Below are 18,922 nucleotides of genomic sequence, written 5' to 3'. Positions count from 1 at the left end.
CGGCCCCTCCGCCGCCGCCTCCCGCGGTGGTGAGTAGGGGAGCCCGGTGGAGGAGGTCGTTCCCGGTCTCTAGGAGGTGCAGCTGTGAGGCGGCCAGAGCTGTCCCCCTCCTCCCCGCCCGCCATTAGCCGGGCGGACGCACCAGAGTGACTCCTCTCCTTCATTCCCCACCCCCGGCTCCTCACATCAGCCCATGTCACGATAATCGCGGTTCTCCCTGAGGGTGGTGGGGGTGGAGGGGAAGCAGAGGCCGCGATCGGAGCCAGAGGGTGAAAATGACAGCGGCGGGGCCCCGCGGGTGGGAGGGCCCGGGTCTTGTCCGTGCCAAGGCATTTCCATGTCTGTGAGCCAGAGGCTCCCGGCTGGCGTACACTTGGTTTCGCTGCGTTTTGTTTCTAGGCCGGGAGCAAAGTACGAGCAACGTGCTCACAGATCCTGGTTTTCCTCATGTATAGGAATGGCACCGGTGGGCAGAAGCCCGGCGTGGAAAGGTGATGGCCCACAAGGGACACCTGCAGTCACGCTGGTCTGGTGGTAATAAAAGTGAAAGGAAAAAAAATAAATCAAACCTTTTTATTCTCAGTGATGCAAGATACTGATGTCTTTCACATCAGTATCTTGCATCACTGAGAATGCAAGATTTTCTCAGTGATGCAAGATACTGATGTCTTTCACAGTCGGAAGCAGATTGATGTCTTAAAACTGTAACCGGATGCAGTTGTGACTGCGACCTTTTTTTGTGCAACACAGCTGTTGGCAAACAAATACACAGTATCTGTTTGGGGAAAATGAAATAACGATGAAGTTTCCTGTTTGGGTGGGCTTCTTAATACCAGTCTGCTATTCTTTTTTTCCTTTGTTTCAGGGTAACCAACCAAAGAAGTTATGAGTATCATCTGTGGTCTGAAGCTGCCAGGCAGGAACTGTGTTTTCTCTCATTTGGCTTCTTTGTGCAAGCAGGGGAAGTGCAAGAATCTCTCTAGGTCTTACACAGGATGGTGCCGAACTCAGGTCGACAGAGCTGGATGCCAAAGGTTGGATTTGAGTGGATATGCTAGGAAGTGTTTTTTGACTGGAAACCCTGACTCCTATAGAAACTTCGCTGGTAAAGGACTGAGATGTCTTTTGGATGTCCCAAATGCAGAAGTGTACAGGAATGCACACCATAGTTCAGGAAGGTTTTGTTCTCAGTCTTCTCAGCCGCTGGGGAAGACAATCCCATCCGTCCAGATCAGTTCTGTAGGGCAACTCCCACATCACTTTCCTGCTTGGAACATTCAGATCATCAGGTCTTTTCACACATCACCATCACTTCAGGCTGCACCAGTTCCTCTTTTCTGGATTATTGTGAAGCCAGCTCAGAAATTATTTGCCATCATTCTTGGCAGGTAAAATACTGTGTTACTTTCCTCTCAGTGCAAGACCCATCATGCAAAGTGTGAGTGGGGGGAGGATGGCAGGTGTGTTTGTAGTGTTGTTTGGCTGACAGTTTGCTCAACAAGAGGTGTTTTTTTCCATTATCAGAGGTGTTAGATGTATCTTTTGCTCTTTTCTTTCTCATTTACATGTGGTAGAGGGAGATGAACCAAGACACTAAGGGGCATTCCTTCTTCTCCTGTGGGAGCGAAGAAGTGGAGTGGAGTGGAAGCCAATTACAGGATAACCTCCCATAAGCTCCTACATGCGATGAGACTGTAATAGAGCATAGAGCAAGGACAGACAGTAACAAATTCCTTTTTAACTATGTCCTAAGTTAACGCTGTTTGTATCTTACAGGAGCATAAGAAAATGGTGGAAGGCACTTCCTCCTGATAAACGGGAGCTCTTTAAAGAAAGTGCAAGAAAAAACAAATGGAAGATCCTGCTGGGTGTCAGCAGCTTAGGAGTTGTATTTGTCATGTTTTATTTTACCCACTTGGAGGAGACACCCATCACTGGGCGCACTCGACTCATGGTGTTTGGCAAAGAGCATTTTAAGGAACTGTCAGAGATGGAATATGATATGGTAAGATTTTAGACAAAAAATTGAAAGTACTCAAAAACTGTTGCTTTCGAGATCGTCTTATTAATGAGATGGGCAAACAAGCCTTGTAGTGTCCTTGATGAGTTTTGAACTTCATGCCCAGAACCCTGCAGAGCCACCCCCATCTGTTATGCCTTTCTCTTGTCCCCATCCTTTTTAAGAATTCCCTTTCCATTTGGGGCACATAAAAATTAAAAAGCACATGACTTGCATGGAGCAAACATTCCTAACTGTTTCTTGTCCATTGAACTAGTCCCTGTAATTTTGAGTTCTGTGACTTCCTGTTGTAAAGTGAAACTTGATAAACCATATCCAAGTGTATCCATTTCCTGTCTGTCAGAGACACGAGATAAAAACAGAAAAGGTACAAGGATATTTTCAAATTATATGTTTTGTATAAATTTGTCCACCTTAAAAATTACAACCAATGAATTTTTTTTTTCAGTGGATGGAGCTATTTAAAAGTCAAATGTTACCTGAGACAGATGCAGGCTACCAGGTTGTGGAGACAATTGTTGGGCATTTGTCTGAAAGTAACAAGGACGTCCCCCAAGTCTCAGCTCTCAAGTGGGTTATCCACGTGGTGGATGAACCAGCTGTAAATGCTTTTGTGCTTCCAGTAAGTTGTACACCACGCAAAAAATTAATAATATTGAAACAGCACTTGATGTGTCTCCCACTTAATTTTTATTCTCTTCGTTTACAGAATGGTCAAGTGTTTGTTTTTACTGGGTTGCTGGATGCAGTTTCTGATATTCATCAGCTGTCGTTTATTTTAGGACATGAAATAGCTCACGCTGTGCTGGAACATGCAGTAAGTCTTTAAAGAAAGCTGTCTAATATTCTTAAATTATTAATTCTAATTACTCTAATTATGATTTTCCCTATCATTACCAACCAAGCTTTCAGTGTGACTCTATCTAATTAATGCAAAATTGAGTTTGAAATGAGTAGTCTGCTACAGTAGATCCTTATTATTCGTGTAGCACTTAATAACTGTCAGAAGACCTGTGGTAGTCCCTGTTAACACAACGGCTGCCAGGGATTTTTTTCACAGCTGTACAAGTGGATTATGGCTCACTTTCAAGAGTCATTTAGAACTTGGTCTGCAGATCCCTCTTTTACAGCACAGACATAAAGAACTGGAGGTACTCAGTAACTCTGTTACTCCTGTAATTGTTACCTGCAGGAGTGGATACACTTCAAAAAAGTATCTTAAAATACATCATACTGTTACTATTGTAGCACACAGTTTTAGAGTGTCAAATTTTAATAATACCTGGAGCTTGGTTCTTGTATGATTTTGGGTGAGCAACAGTTCACATCATGGTTTCTTGGGCTCGGTTGAGCCAAGCAACTCTTTAAACTTCTAAAAAATATTTCTGATAATAAAAAAGAGCTTATCTTGTTTGTATGGAATCTGTGTTACCTGACTGGCAGAAAGAGAAGTATTGCATGATGCTGCTCGTAAATGCTCTGATCAATTTGTTGCGATGTCCAATAGAGCTCTGGAAAACAGAGCAATCTCTTAGATTCTGAATTTAAAGGAAAGCAGCAGGAAATAAAAGATAAATATATTACCTGTACTGTCCCCTTATGGTATTAGTGATCCTGTCTCAGTGATGTCTTATCTCTTTTCAAATTAATGTAAAGAAGGTATTTTTATAGATTTTTTTCATTCACCTTGAGGTGTTTTTTTTACTAAAGAACTTTTTTCTGCATGTTGTCACCATCCTACCTCAAGCTTTGAATCTCTCAGAGAAGCTGATAGGCAGAATGTATTTGTTCCAGCTGTATTTATGCAGCTTATGTGAATTCTGGTCTGAAAGTACCTTACATCCTCTTGGATTTTATTTTTTTTTGGTACAAGCAGGGAAAGTTGTGCATGCCCTGTTCCTGTGGCTGCATAGGAGAAAAAAAACAATCAGTGATTTTTAAAGTGTTTCCAAATTCTGTTATATTCTGAAGAAATGTCAGACAGTAAGGAATGAAAACGGGCAATTTCTGTTTGCAGGCAGAGAAAGCCAGCCTGGTTCACTTACTGGATTTTCTCTCACTCATCTTTCTCACTATGATTTGGGCCATCTGTCCTCGTGATAGTTTGGCAGTTGTTAGCCAATGGATTCAGAGCAAGTTGCAGGAGGTAAGACTGACTGACATTTTGTATTGTCCTTCCTGAGTTCCTTGGAAAGACATTTTAAATCTTTTGCTATACTAAATAGTAGGTTTGGGGGAAAAGGCAAGAGGAGAAATGTAAGCAAAAATTAATATTTGAGTCTGTTATGGAATGAGATATGTTTTTATAAATCTGATTCTGCTTTAGTTGATGCTGATTTTCATTTGTCATGTTGAAGAATTTTAGGTTTCCCTAAATGACTGGATTTAGTTGCACAGGCTCCAGGAACCTGCTTGCCAGTTAAGACAGATGATTGTCTTTTAGAAAGGTAACTTGCCCTTTAAAGTTGTAGATGGTAAAATGCCATGTTTTTATTTTAAATAGTTGTTAAATTGTTCCTAAACCAAATAAAATATATGGAATTTTTAAACTATATTGTTAGTGGTAAGAATGGTTTCCGAGATTAAAAAAATTGAGAATCTAAACACACTTTATATAAAGCATGCTATAGTACAAGTTACTAAAATAACCTTTTCAGCCAGAAAATACTTCAGCAAAGTGAAATTCGGAGGCTTTCTGGTCCCAGTTTCCTTCAGCAGTTTAATTTACTCTCTGGACAGTTACTGATCCATTTATTTTTTTAAAAAGTTTTTTAAATAGAAATTTGCTTAGATCATAAAACTGGAATCTGAATTAAAATGAAAGAGCTCTTTGGTTTCTTTGACTTGATGCTTTTCCTGAGTGTCCTGGGGTGATGTTACGAAGCCGCTTTATTCCTTAACCATCTGCTCAGTGCCCAAGGACGCCGTGCCTTTAAGGTGGACCCGGGTACGGGGCCGCTGAACGGCTCAGCCCGAGGGCTCCAGGGGCTCGGCAGGGAGTGCACCGGGAGCGCTGTGCTGCTCTTTGGGTTTCTTTTGTGTTTTGTTGGTTTTTCTTGTTCTTTTTGCCCTTCCCTTCCCTTTGCCTCACTGCCTCGCTTCCCTCCTCGCCGGTCTGGGGAGCCTGCGGGGGTGGCCCCGGCTGGTCCGAGCCCCTGTGTCTGTTCCCTCTCTGGGAATTTGTTGTATTTTGAGGTTTGTTTGGTTTTTTAAAATCCTGTTCTACCCTGTTTTGTTTGTGTGATAATAAACTGTTTGTTTTTTTCCACTTTCACTTGCTGTGACCCACTTATCTTATTGGTGGAGGAAAAGGGGAGGCCCTTTTCTCCTGGAATCTGAATTAAAGTGAAAGAGCTCTTTGGTTTCTTTGACTCGATGCTTTTCCTGAGATTTCCCCGAGTTCCTCAAAAACATGAAATTAAACATAACCAATCTGTTTTGGTAGTTCTTATGCTAATGGGTAGATGTGTGGATTCTGAACATAAATTATCTCTAAAGAGCTTGGATATTTGCACAAGTAGCTAAGAAACCAATACACTGATGAGTGCTAGCCAGCATTTTGAAGAGCTGAATTTGGCAAAAACAAAGTGTGAATGAATCCTGAGACTGCTCATAATTTAGACAGCAAGATTCAACTCCCTGTCAGCATCTCTTTTCCTCTCCACAGAGAATGGGTATTTTGGCATCATGGATTGGAGTTGTGCTTTAGATTGGAAAGGGAATCGGGGTTTAAGCTCCTAGTCCTGTGCAAAGGAAACATCATCTCTGGGATACTGTCCTGGTTTAAAAGGCTGATCAAACTTCAGTAATGTCAATGTGATTAATACTTGCAAAGCTTTCATCCCATAGACAAAAGAAGCTGAATAGAAAATTCAGGTTTTTTAGTCACCCAGGAGTGCAGTGTCTGTTTCCTCCATTCAAAATTTGCCTGTTGTGCTTATGTGAAAGTGAATCGTTCTGCACATTTTCTCAGGATGTTTCTCCTCCTCTTCTTCCATAGCTGTATTTTCCTTTTTAAAGCTTTAGCATCCCATTCTGTGAAAGGGTTATTTAAGCTACGTTGTGGTACTTGCTTCTGTTTCAATATTTGTTTTTCTCTTATGTCCTTAGAGGCTTGACTTTTTGACCTGCTGACTATTGTGTATTTTTTATTATTGACTCTTAAGTGTTTCCCAGTGATTCTTTGTAGGCCTTTGGTTATGTGAGCTCCAGTTTGCCTTTTCCCCCAAACCCAATGGATTTTCTTTCCTTAATAAATTGTTAACTTTTCTTACAACATTTATTTGGGGTTGTTCTTTAAACATGTACTTCTGGACTGAAGCATATTGGCTTTGTTATAGAGCAGCAGTTATTTTATATGGGAACTAAAGCCTAGGAGTTATTCTTGGAATAACACGAAGCATGACTCTGAGTTTTACTCACGTCCCACACACCAGTATGCATGGATGCAGTACTTCATACTCCTTTCTTGTCCACCTCACACCATAAGATTTGTCTTTCAGGTGAAACCTGGTGATTTTGGGTAGTCAACATATACGTGGAACTCACTTTTCTTTAGCATACACAGTCTCTGGTAATTGATTTGGAAAATCAAATCCGTCTTCTTTTTTCATGACTAATTTCTGACAATGATTTTAAGTCAGTGTTTGAAGTTCTAATTTTTCATTTTAGCACATTCACAAAAGATTTTTGTAAACCATTTCATTTTTCAGTAGCAGATGAATACCACTGTATGTTAAATGCCTCAGGACTCTTGTATGTTACCAGTTTCATTTCCATGTCTAAAAAATGTTTAATAATTAATCAAATTGTTTATCTGGCTAACTGAGAAATGGTGCTTCAGGAATATATGACAGACTAATATCCAGGAGTTTCTTTGCTGCTTAGTGAATATATGTACACCAACAGACCTGGAACACTTTTCAAGGCAATAAAAATATGTATTCCACTTCAAGGAATTACTTTATCATCAGAGGTTTAAAAAACATATTTATAATTGCAATGTTTAAGGTCTGTATGGAAACTAAGAATTTTGAAAGTGACCTCATCTCTGCTTACTTTTAAATAAACCAGCATGTTTGGCTTTAAAAAACTGTTAGAGGATCAGTTTTGGTTGGCTTCTATTTTTGCCCTATTAAAAAAAAACTTAACACTACTTCTTTGGAAAGAAGAAAAAGGTTACAGTTATCTTTCTAATAATCTTTATATATTCAAGGGATTGTACCACTTCTTTGGTGCCCTTCATTTCAAACTCTTTTATGGTTTGTTGTTTGGTTTTTGGTGGTTTTTTTCCCTGAAACTTTTAAGGAGGACATATTTCTATAGCCAGATAAAGAGCTGATAAAACCTTTTTGAGCTGATAAACCTTTCTCTCTTCTCTAACCTTGCACATTGCCATTCTTCAGTTCATATTTCCTAATGGATGACTAAACCAGGATGTTGTGACAGGTTCCTTATCTCTACAGGAGCAGGCTGTTTAAACAAGTCCTGATTTGCATTTACTGTAACATGACAGACTAGGGCAAGGCTGCCCAAATGTACATGAATTACATTTGAGAAAACCACCGCTGTCTCTTAGTGTGTGTTAATGCTCTAAAAAATGGGAGAGGAGTTTGGTTTAGCTTTATGTCTTCTGGTTTGATTTCTGAAGGGCAATTTGCAGCTTGTATTAGGGATAATCATGGAAAAGGAGTAATTTCTGCATGAAAATACTTATGGCTACATTCCTTATCGTGGGCAGTTTGCCATATGAAATAGATGATACCAGGCTTAAAGGCATCATAAAAGTTTAGGGAACCAATGGAATTTTTTGCATACAGTTGCTCTAACAAAAATCTTGATGTCAATAAAAGAGTGATGTATAAAAATTCTGAGGTAAAGTTGATATTGAGCTTTCAGTTGCTGCAAAATGAGATTGGCTGCTGAGAAGGTCTGTGAAAATATGTCTAATTTGAATTAATGTCAACTGAATACAGGATCAATGAGTTACATATAATGGAATTAAAGATTACATTAAGAAAATTAATACTGATCACTTGCAATGTGAGCATGATAGATAAACCCCACTACTTATGAGAAGGTAAAAAGACAGCTACAAGTCTCTGTATTTGTACACATTCCGAACCAAGAAACAGAGCTTTGATGTGCTTCTTTGCAGTTCATGTTTGATAGACCCTACAGCAGAACCCTGGAGGCTGAAGCTGATAAAGTGGGACTTCAGTTTGCAGCAAAGGTAACTACAGCTGATTGGTTTTATTAGCAATAAAAATAAAATTAGCAAAAAAATAAGTACCAGACTTTTTTCAGCTTCTGTTACAATCAGAGGGAGTTTCATACTTCATATGGAGGTAAACTGTAAATTTTTGAAGATATGTAGATTTATGAAGTGGTGGGAAATAAAATAGTTTTTAGGGAAAGTTTTTTTAGACAGAGTCATTCTTGCTGTTTGTGTGTAATAACATTGAAGTGTGTAAAGTGCATTACCTGCACAGTCTACTGTTTGTGTAGTTTATTGCTATTAGAAGAAACCCCCATGTATTTATAAAAAGGAGAATGCTAAATAGTGATCTTCTGTAAGTAGGATTTAATTACTGTAAAGATTTAAAGATTTAAGCTAAATACAGCCATAACAACAATGCAGTGTAAAGCAAGACAAAAATTGAGTCAGAAGCTACTCAGCATTTTTTTCATCATTTATTTTTTCAGTTCCTTTCTTTTTTCCCTCTCAGGAATTTAATTGTATATTGAGGAAACTGAACCGACTCTGATTCCTGGTTAAGTGCAGTAGACCCAGTTGTCAGATACCAGTGAGAGCAGCACCATCTAGTGTTAATATTTCATAAGCAAAATTTCCTTTTAATAATTATTAATGTTTCTTCAAGGAAGGGTTTTTAAAATTAATTTTCATTCTGGGATTAAAACTGCATTTGTAATATGAAATTGTCTAAAGGAATAACACAATCCTTGAGAAAAATGTAATTGCTGTGTTTGTGCTCAGTGCTTTCTAATACTGAAAAAGTAGGGCTGTACCAGAAAGAAATAAGTGAAGTGACATGAGCATTTCTCTGCTTGTGCAGATAACCTTTTCATAATAATAATTTTATTAAATGAATTCAAAGGATAAGCCACCACATCTATTCCCGGGATGGGGAATGGGAAGAAGTAATTTTCTTATCTTCTGACTGCTTGTCTCTTTTTTTTTCTTAGCAAATGAAAGTCAGTGTAAGAAATCTTATTTATTTTTCTCCTTCACTTAAATGTAAAAATAGAGAAGTCTGTGGTGATACACAAAAGCAATTCTAAAAATTACTGTTCTATGACTTTCTATGGTTAAAGATATACTTCTTGAAGAGAGTCAGAAATTCTGCAGAATTACTGTTTTAATGTGTCATGGATTCCACAGTTCACCCATGAAAGGCCATGTAATCACTTAACAGAAAAGCATTTCCAGTAAATTTTTAAGTATACATAAGTAAGAATTATTATCACCTTGTATTTTTGACTCTCAGCTTTTTCCTGTGAATTTGCCTAAATCTATGGAGATGGTCAATTTGTTCTAGTAAATATAACTTCAAATTCGCAGCTGAGCTTTTTTATAAAGAAGAGCAAGTATATGCCAGAAATTGTAAACCTTTTCTTCCTCCTGAATTTTATTAATTCAGGTGTAAATTTTTTAAGATCAGTGGAGTCACACAGATGTTAAAAGGAATAGATCCAGTGTCTGTCTGCATGAGTTTTTTATTGCTTTTAGATAGTTTGGAACAGCTTTTTCCTGTCAGGCAGGAGGACCATCTAAGCAGACTTCAGAAACTTAAAATTTAAGATGTCTTTTGTAATTCAGTCTCCATTATTAGATTGTGTATTTATTACTTTAAACACACAGTGGTGTTTCCATTTCCCTTCTGCTTTCAGGCTTGCGTGGATGTCAGAGCCAGCAGCGTCTTTTGGCAGCAGATGGAATTGGCAGAAGCCATCGAGGGGCAGCCCAAGCTGCCTGAGTGGCTCTCCACACACCCTTCCCATGAAAACAGAGCTGAGCACTTGGACCGCCTCATCCCAGAGGTGAGCAGGGCTCAGGGAAGGGTCTCTTCCTCTTACAACAGTTGCCAGAAGTAGGTTGATATTAATGAATTAATTAGCTGCTTTGGTATTGATTCACAATTTACTCTGATAGCACCATGCTTATCTTTATCTTTACATAAATTCTCCATTGCAAAGCTTTCAACCTTAAAGGTTTTATTAAATGAGAAAAAAGTAAGATAGCACAGGTAAAATGTAATTATATTGTAAGTTGTGGTTTGGTTTTGTTTTTCTGATTTCTCATCAAAGTGGAATATTTTTGCTTTTGAATGGCCTTTTGGTATAGATGTGACAGTGCTACAGGTCTCACCCACTCCTTCTATCTTTTTGCCATTTTGGAAAGGTAGTTTTTTAGTTGGATCCCTAAATTGTCTTGACTTCTTTTGCTTTTGTAGCAAATAAAAAATAAAAGAGGGTGTTAAAGCACTTTCCTGCGATACTGTTTTTCAGCAAGCTAAACTGTGTTTGGAAATACTCTTTTTTAGAACCAACTAGTAATTTCTTCTTTGTTTTTTATAAAACTCTCTGTCACTTTAAGTCATTCTCAGTTCCAAACTGTAAAGACACTTGAAGATTTATTGGCAGAGGGAGCACTAAAATGTTGAGGTGTTTGCTGACTTCAAAGGAGAGAAAAAGAGTTTCATGAATCCTTTGATGAGAATGAATACAGTAAATATTCTAAATGATGGCATAAATCAAAGTCAGCATTAGGGGTAGGAGGCTGGAGAGTGGCTAGACTGGATATTTTAAATTAATATACACAAAGTCTATAGTTTGCAAAAGCAGGCTGGGAGAATGTTTTTGATGGATTTTCTAACACATTAGAGCAGCTGAATAGAAAATGAATCTTGTTGTGGAGCCTCAGTTTTGGCTAGATTGAACATAAAGGGTTCGGGATCGTTTATTTTCATACAGTTGTTGACTGCCTTATAAAGAGGTAATGAAATAAATCACTTCTTATGTTCTACCCCAGGCCTGAGCAAATAAGTTAAATAACTGAGCAACTGTGTAGAACTGTTATTTCTGTCTCATCTCTCGTAGTTTAGCAGGTGGAGCAAACCTCATCTTTTTATAGCTACTCTCACTTCCAAGAGCCCTGGAGGCCAGGAAGATCTTCCAAAAGATAATTGAGGGGGAAGATGTTTTCATTTGCCTTTTACCTTAAACATTCTTTGGCGTCAAATGAGAAATCCTGTTTGTAGCAAGTTCACAAGATAAGTGAGGTTGGCACTACAAAAGTGGAATAAAGATGAAAGAAAGTGTGTAGAGGTGCTGTCAGAGGCTTCTTGTCTGAGGCATTGACTCCCCTTCTTGTGGGAGCTGCTGCCTTCAGGCTGCATTTCAGGCATGGAAAGGGAATCCCAGGGTTTTATTGTTGCTCAATATCAGCCCCTTTTTGTTTCGTTGTTCACATACTTTGAACGTTTTAGAAGAGGATGTTAACCATATATTAATTGCCATTAGATACTCAGAGCCCAGGGAGAGAAGTTAGATTATCAAAAAAGGCCTTTTTGTCTCTAGTATCTCTCTGTGAAGAAACTGGTACTTCTTAAGACTCTGTGCCAGATCCATCATGAGCATTGGTTTCATGTGCTGCTGGTTTTGGAGCTGAAATGGTTTTCAGGACAATACGACATCACTCATTAGACCAGCTGCTATAGATGGGACAAACAGGGACAAGCTTTTGGACTTCTCGGGCCACATGAATGTTTCTCTACAGACTTTGAAGCAGGTTCACAATAAGATGCAGTCACATAAAGTGAGAATTTTTATTCACGTAATGAAATGTCACATCTCAATGAGATGACTGAACAGTGTCAGGAAATGTAAATTAAAGTTGGACTATCACACTTTACACACTTTAGGGGACTATACCCTTTCAAGTAATTAAAAGATTGGGAGTAAATCAAATGAGTGTTTTAGATCTTGCATCTGATTTTCTGAGCAAGTTGGAAGCTACAGCCACGCTGAGCAATCAGTGAACAAGAGAGCTATAAGCAGTTACCAAGTGGTGCTGTCCTGGAAATGAAATAAAGCAAATGTAGAAGATTTACTGTGTTTTGAAAGTATTTTCCTCTCAGACAGGGAAATGTTTGGATTGTAAACCAGGAAAACAGAGTATATTCTTAAATAGGAAACTGAAATCTCTTAGAATTCCTACATGGGGGATGGAGAGATGCATGTCATTCTCAGAAAGAGAAATCTCAAAATAATTTTGTAGTAGGGGAGAAGATGATCATTGTTCTGGAGAGAGAGACTGTGGGAATGTAGTGCCAAAGAGAAGCTACAGGATCTTCTAGTTCATCTCAGTGTTTTATTTTCATGTTCTCTGACTTGCTACAGTGTCTGTTTCCTGGTGTGCTGTTCAAATGCAGCTCTGTACTCAGTGGAAGCCTCAGCTAAACTGAATAAAGCAGAAGGTTATCTACTGAGCCTTGCCTGTGATGCAAAAATTCATCTTGATGTGACATTTGCTGTTTTAGCATCATGTTGTTGGTTCAGATTCCATTTTTGATTCACTATAACTCCTGTTCCCACTTTCTTGTGGAAATGCCAAGGTGAGATCATTTAGAGACTAATAATAAGTTTAGATATATCAACTGCACTGCTTGTCTTGTTCACTAGGTGAGTTAACTTGTCAAAAAAAGTTAATTCATTTACTTTGGCAACACCTATTCTTGTCAAATCCACATTGGCTGCTTATTATTTTTATAAATTTTTGTGTAGCTAATGCTTTTCCTCAGTCTGCTGCCTTTTGGTATGGGAGGTACAGTTATTTTGCTTCCTTTTCAAAGGTGAGTTGGTAAATTTGCCCTTTGCTTATGATGTGAACATTACTTCAGATAATTCTAGTACTAGAATATGTTAATTAAGTCCTATCAATGTGGAAACAAGAATAAAACCACTGACCTGCATTTCCATCCTCCCCATAAAGTTATTAAATATTTTGTCACAATTTTTCTTTTCTATGCCAACATCAGTGGAAGATTGGAAGTATTAACATCATATATAAGCTGCTTTTCTTCTCTATCCAGGAAAGTCTATCAATTCCTTTAATCATCTTTTTACTGCTACTTCATTAAGACTGTAAGGGCTTGAGACCCAGCAGGTAGCCTGGTGTCTGTGACAGTGTTAAGGATTAACACTGGGAGCTAAAAATCACTTATTTCTGTATTTGTACAGAAGCTGGTAGCCTTTACAAGAAGGTGATAGGATAAGGGAGACTTCCCTAATTCTTCTGCCTTCCCTGCTCCCAAATATTGCAGGAAAGGACTATGATTGTATTGATAAGAAAAACAGCTTCACCTTTGTTACTTACAAGCAGGAGTTGGGATGTTTTATTTGGGATCTCCTGAACCAATAAGGCAGGTAGGCTGCTCTCACTACAATGTGTAGCTGCAGCTGTCCTGAGTAGGGAGGTGACAAGTTAACATGGCTTTTCTTTCCATATCTGCAGTTTTTTCTGTGGCGTGTGAGGTGATGGTGTTGAATAGCTGCCTTCTACCCCCTTGCACAGCTTTATATTTAGCAAGAACTCAGACCTCCACAGGGTAAAAATGTCCACCTGAAGTACTGGTTTTTATCTTTGCTGTTGGGACTTTAGGTGAGGGAAACAATGGAAATAGGTCAGGCACTGTATTGCCAGGAAAACCCAGAGATACAAAATTGCTAAATTAGTTTAAAAGAGGATTATGTTGCCTTTTCCAGGATACAGCCTAAATCTTTATATTCCCATTTGCCTTGAATAACACTGCTTGACATTAATGCAGTCTTGCAGCAGCTTATGTTCTAAAAGAGAACAAAAGAAAAGTCTTGGTTTGTCATAAATGTCAGTTTAGAAATTAACAGGTCACTGAGGCAGAAGAGTGTTCAGCAGTACAGTTACATTTGGTGACTACATGGACGATCATGCTGTAGAAAAACAAGCTGTGAAAGCTTTACTCATATTTTTTAAGACTTAGACAGGAACAATATTTGCATGCCTAATCCAGACTTTTGTATCCAGTGATTTGAATTTTACATTTCAGCAAGAAACAACTGGAGAAACTCTTGCTACATTTTTGGAGTGTGTCTTTTTCCAAAACCATTTGTTAATTTTAAATTCTATTTGTTTCTAGCCATTTACAGCAAACCCTATCAGTTCACTGTAGTAAAGTTAGGGAAGGGATATGTTTTGGAACCTCCTTATACAAAGAAAAATCAGTTCAGAAGCTCTGCTCTTCTATTTTGAAATCTGCTGTAGTAAGATGTTTCCAGTGCCTCCTGTGGAAGAATATCAAAGTGTTTCAGAATGATGGGCAAATACTTATGCAGAGCTGTACTAGAATATTTGATTTGCTGTTTCAGACAAAGCTGGTGGATATAAAGCAGGTTAGAAAAATTTCTGCTCTGTCTGTAGTGCAATGCTAGGACTGCTTTGAAAACTGCGTTATTTTCTTCCTCCTCCTGAATCCATCTAGAACAAATTAATCAATGTGTGTTTTCTGCTGACAGTCCCAAGTACTGGCCAGGAGGCACCTGGCTACAACTCAGGACAGGTCTGGCCATTGCTTTTGAAGAATCCATGGTTGAGAATAAAATGGAATAAAATGTACGTTTCAACTGGTCTTCCCATGAAAGGATTAAAAACAGAGCTGGATGTAAATCTGCCTGTGGTTTATGCTGTTAGTTGAGGCCAAGACAGATAATATTGAACAAAAGTGACCATACCACGGCGACCATTGATTAATGGTAACCATCAGACTTGTTTTGGTCTTGGTGTTTCATTTTGCAGATCTCGAAAAAGTAGTTCTCAGTGATGTAGAACCCTCTAAAGTTCTACATGTAATATTTTGCTATATGATACAAAGGATCTACTTTTCTTAATTAGTTTAAACGAGTTGTAGGAGGATCATGGATACCAGTAGTTCTGTGCACAGCTGCTTGCAAAGCATCAGTTTCTTGTGTGCCAAACACACAAGGAGCTGCCAGTTTGTGTGGTGCATTTAAGGTGGTGCATTTAAGCTCTGTGACAGTGAACACAACTTAAGCATCCTTTAAAACAGCTGACTTTGTCCAGGTTGATATCAATTTCTCCACAGTGCCTTTGAGACATGAGATTCATCCACTGTCATACCTTTTTTGGATTGCCAACAAGACAGGATGTTCTGGGGGGAATGTGCTTGTCCTAATGAATTTTGGTTCTCTGGGAGATTCCCTGGCTCCTTTGTGCCCCTACTTTCTGATCTGTAAAATGGAAGCAATGGCACTTACTCAGTGAGCAGGACTAACTTAAAGTTTGGTCTCTTACTGCTCATCTTTTTATCCAGAGAAATCGTTACATTCAGGAGACATTATTTTCTCATAACACTTGGAAGCTGTGCATCCAAATGCTTCTTGGAGATAAGATCACTTGTGTAACTGCACTTTAACTATAGTGATGAACCAGCTGGATCTCTGTGCCAAACAGTTAAAAGTCCATTATGTTATTGGAGATTTTCCCTCCTTTTTTGAGCCAGACATCTAAGTATAGTTACTTCAATAATAGAACATATCTGAGGAAGTAAATTATTCAGAGCCCTTTTTTTCTTGATGCAGTCATTTTCATTTACATTTGAATGTAAATATAAATATAATAATATGAAGCTGAGATGCAGTAATAGCCTGTGGGCTGGATACACCCCCACTTAATTAAGTGGATTTCCTGCTGGGAATTTTCTTCTTTCTGAGGCATTTTGGAATATGGATTGATTCAACATTTTTTTTCAAAGTAGCCTGAAAGGGCTACAGAAAGTTTCATTTACATGTGAATGTAAATTAAAAGGTACTGATGTGGACAAATACCACACAAAACATTGGAGAACTTCCTGTCTAATTATGTTGTACCTTTAGAGTATCCATCCTTGGAGATCACAGTGTGAGAAAATAATTTCACTCTTCATTTTTCCCATTGTTTTACCATATTGCTACATTTTGTAACAGGAGTTCTTGGTTTCTGTTGAGAAGTTGTTCAGTAACAATTCAGGCTCATTATTACACTAACTAATGTGCAAATGCAAACCTGACTGGAAAGCCAAAGTCACTGACTGAAAGCTTTCTTGTTTTTCCTATTTGAATGAGCTTGATTTGTTTTCCTATGTGTTCACAGGCTCTTAAAATAAGAGAGAGCTGCAATTGCCCATCTCTTTCTGGACCAGATCCTCGCCTTATTTTCAGACTTAACATGCAACGTCTCCTGGAATTGGCTGAAGGTCGAGAAGCCCCAAATTCTACAAAGCAAGATCCCTCAAAACCAAAACTGGACTTTCCTCACACTCAAAAAGTAGAAGATATGCCAGTGACTTTTGCAGTTAAACCCACAAACTGATGACATTAATTTTCACTTTTTATGGAACTGGTGGTCCCCAAAGGTCTATCTTAAAACACAAAATTGTCTTTGAACCATGAAGAAGATGTAGCCACTCAGATTCTCCATTTCTTTTATGTGGTCTCTCACTCAAAGCAATAAGGAACCATGCCCACATAAGAAGAGCAGTGTGTTGGAGCAGAAAGTTTCTTATTCATTAATAGTTACTAAAATAAATCACTTCTCAGGGGAAAGATAATCTCATACAATCCAGTCACACAGTGTAATTTTCAGCTTTATCAGGCTCACCTTGATCAGAGGACAGATGAGCCAGAAGTGTCCCTAAAGCAGAGGGAAAAGTACAATTTTCATCACTTAAGTTGTCTGATTTATCTTGCCATAATTTGGGTTAGATCTACTCAGCTTCATTTGAGAAATAATGAGGAGAGCTTACTGCCTGCTCCACATACAGTGTGTTTAAAAATATTAAGCTGAGAAGTGATAATAGCTATGGGCTAGTTACACCCCCACTTAATTAGGTGGATTTACTGCTGGGATTTTTCTTCTTTCTGAGGCATTTTAAAATGTGGATTGATTCAACATTTTGCTTCAAAGTAACCTGAAAGGGTTGCACAAAGTTCAGTTTAAAAAAAATGAATGAAATAATTTTCAGGGGAGTCTTCCTTCTGGAAGAAGCACTGAAAGAATTGTGGTAGCACCAGATGCTTTACATAGATGCCTCTTGTCTTTTTTAAAATTATCAGGGTGCTTCATCAGAGAGCAGTTCTGCTGCCACAACATTTGATTTGATATATCCATTTGGATAGAAATGATTGCTGATGTGGAGTATATTGCATAAGAGACAAATGAAAGGTTTCTTGACTACACAGCTTTTGCAGATGACTTTATCATGAAAGGTGACTTCTCTTCAGGAAACTGGCATCTAATGCTGGGCATCCCTCCCTTAGTCCCTCCCTTCCCTCCCCTTGAAGCCACACTTCTTATACCCTGGAGACAAATATGGACAATGCAGGTAAAGCTCTGCCTTTCGGGATGGGTGACCCACTATACCCAGCGTGTTAATCTCTGTTTGCACATGTTTGAATTGTCCTTGCTTTGCAGTTGATGGAATAATGAAATGTTGATCCTGCAGGAAGATGCAGAAGGAGGTGGCAGGGAATGAAAATAAAAAAGGGAAATCCTGTTCCTTCATCTGTTAAGATGTATTTGCTTTTTGTTACTCATTTGGATCAAAACAAAAATCCCGTTCATAAATGGTAGTGCCTTACAGGAAGAAAACATTCAAAATATTTTACAGTGTATCCTATTGTGAAACATTCTTTTTCTGCATGGAGAAGGGTAGACTTAATCATATTTCTTCAATTAAATCAGAATGCAAGTTTTTAAAAAGGAAAAAATAGCCTATTCAATGCTGTCAGTGAATTTAGTTGGAAAAACGGATTGTGAAACAAGTAATGCTTTCACTGACTTCAGTGGACGAAGCCAGGTCCTTTGAGAAACACCAGCAACTCCCGTATCTCTATTCAGTGATAAGTTGATGTCTGTGTAATGTTGATGATTATATAGGTCTGATTATATAGGTCTAGATTGGCTGCATATTGCTTACAAGCTGTTTTTTAAATCTCTGCTCAATCCTGCTGGCAGGAGGCAGAAGGTCCAGCCTGACCATTATTCATCCATCCATTTTTATTCCTCGTGACAGGAGTTTTTGTAACAGACGTTCAGTGATGTGTTGCAGCATTTGGACATTGTCACCTGAAGGTAAACAGAAAAATACACCATTTAGATTTCCCTGTGGACCTCAGAGTTTATCCTGCAGCACCAAAACCCCAACGCTGCTGCCTCTCTCTTGCTCCAATGTCAGAGCTTGTTTCGTTATCCAGGGCTGCTGCTTGACATGCAACTGGATGCTTGTGTCTGTTAGGACTAAGGAGAACAAACAAGAGTTTTTATAGCTTTCAAGATGAAGTATGAAACTACACAAATTTCATATTTCTGCTGTCTGTTTTAAGTGACTGAAGTACTGCAGTTGAAGGCTGGAGATGCAATTTTTAAGTTCACCAAGGGAGATTTTTTACAATTTGTAAGTAAATAGTCTTGTAACCATGATCATGGTGATGCGAGAGAAAAGGTTTCAAGGGAGGGGTAACTTCTTAATTAGTCTGACAAGGGGATTATGTATTTTTTCCAACTATACTCATCTAATAAAACATACCCCTCTTTTTACAGACATATACACACATATATAAAGTGCACGCACAACACACAAGAGTTAGGCCTCTACACTAGAATACTATATATTAAATACTGCTTAAATTGTTTCAAATGTGTAGTCTTACATTCAATATGGAATGTTGAAAAATTCAGGGTTTACTTTACATTTTAATTCATCACTAGTACTTTTCTCAAGTGCTTTGGAAAGGGTTTCTCCTTTCTACTTGTGTCCAACACAGAAAATGCCTTATGTTCATCTGCCT

General features: G+C 38.5%; 1 protein-coding gene across 5 annotated transcripts in view; it reads left to right on the top strand.

Moving 5' to 3' along the window:
* OMA1 (OMA1 zinc metallopeptidase) overlaps positions 1-17,646 on the top strand; it is a 17,928-nt gene extending 282 nt beyond the window's left edge. The window contains exons 1-9 of one of the 5 annotated variants that reach the window (XM_017733496.1): positions 1-29; positions 866-1,388; positions 1,777-2,005; positions 2,469-2,642; positions 2,730-2,837; positions 4,038-4,166; positions 8,178-8,252; positions 9,932-10,081; positions 16,227-17,646. In XM_017733496.1, coding sequence (XP_017588985.1) covers positions 886-1,388; positions 1,777-2,005; positions 2,469-2,642; positions 2,730-2,837; positions 4,038-4,166; positions 8,178-8,252; positions 9,932-10,081; positions 16,227-16,445 — 1,587 coding nt within the window. In that variant the 5' untranslated portion in view covers positions 1-29; positions 866-885 and the 3' untranslated portion in view covers positions 16,446-17,646. Of the gene's footprint in view, positions 30-57; positions 77-276; positions 535-648; positions 1,389-1,776; positions 2,006-2,468; positions 2,643-2,729; positions 2,838-4,037; positions 4,167-8,177; positions 8,253-9,931; positions 10,082-16,226 lie in introns of those variants that run through there. The other 4 variants (XM_017733497.1, XM_017733499.1, XM_017733498.1 and 1 more) reach the window with 4 other exon arrangements.
* The last annotated feature ends 1,276 nt before the right edge of the window (positions 17,647-18,922 follow it).

Source organism: Corvus brachyrhynchos, unplaced genomic scaffold, assembly GCF_000691975.1.
Source record: "Corvus brachyrhynchos isolate BGI_N302 unplaced genomic scaffold, ASM69197v1 scaffold34, whole genome shotgun sequence".
NCBI lineage: Eukaryota > Metazoa > Chordata > Aves > Passeriformes > Corvidae > Corvus > Corvus brachyrhynchos.
The sequence above is the reverse complement of the archived record's forward strand: the minus strand, read 5'-3'. Positions and strand labels throughout refer to the sequence as shown.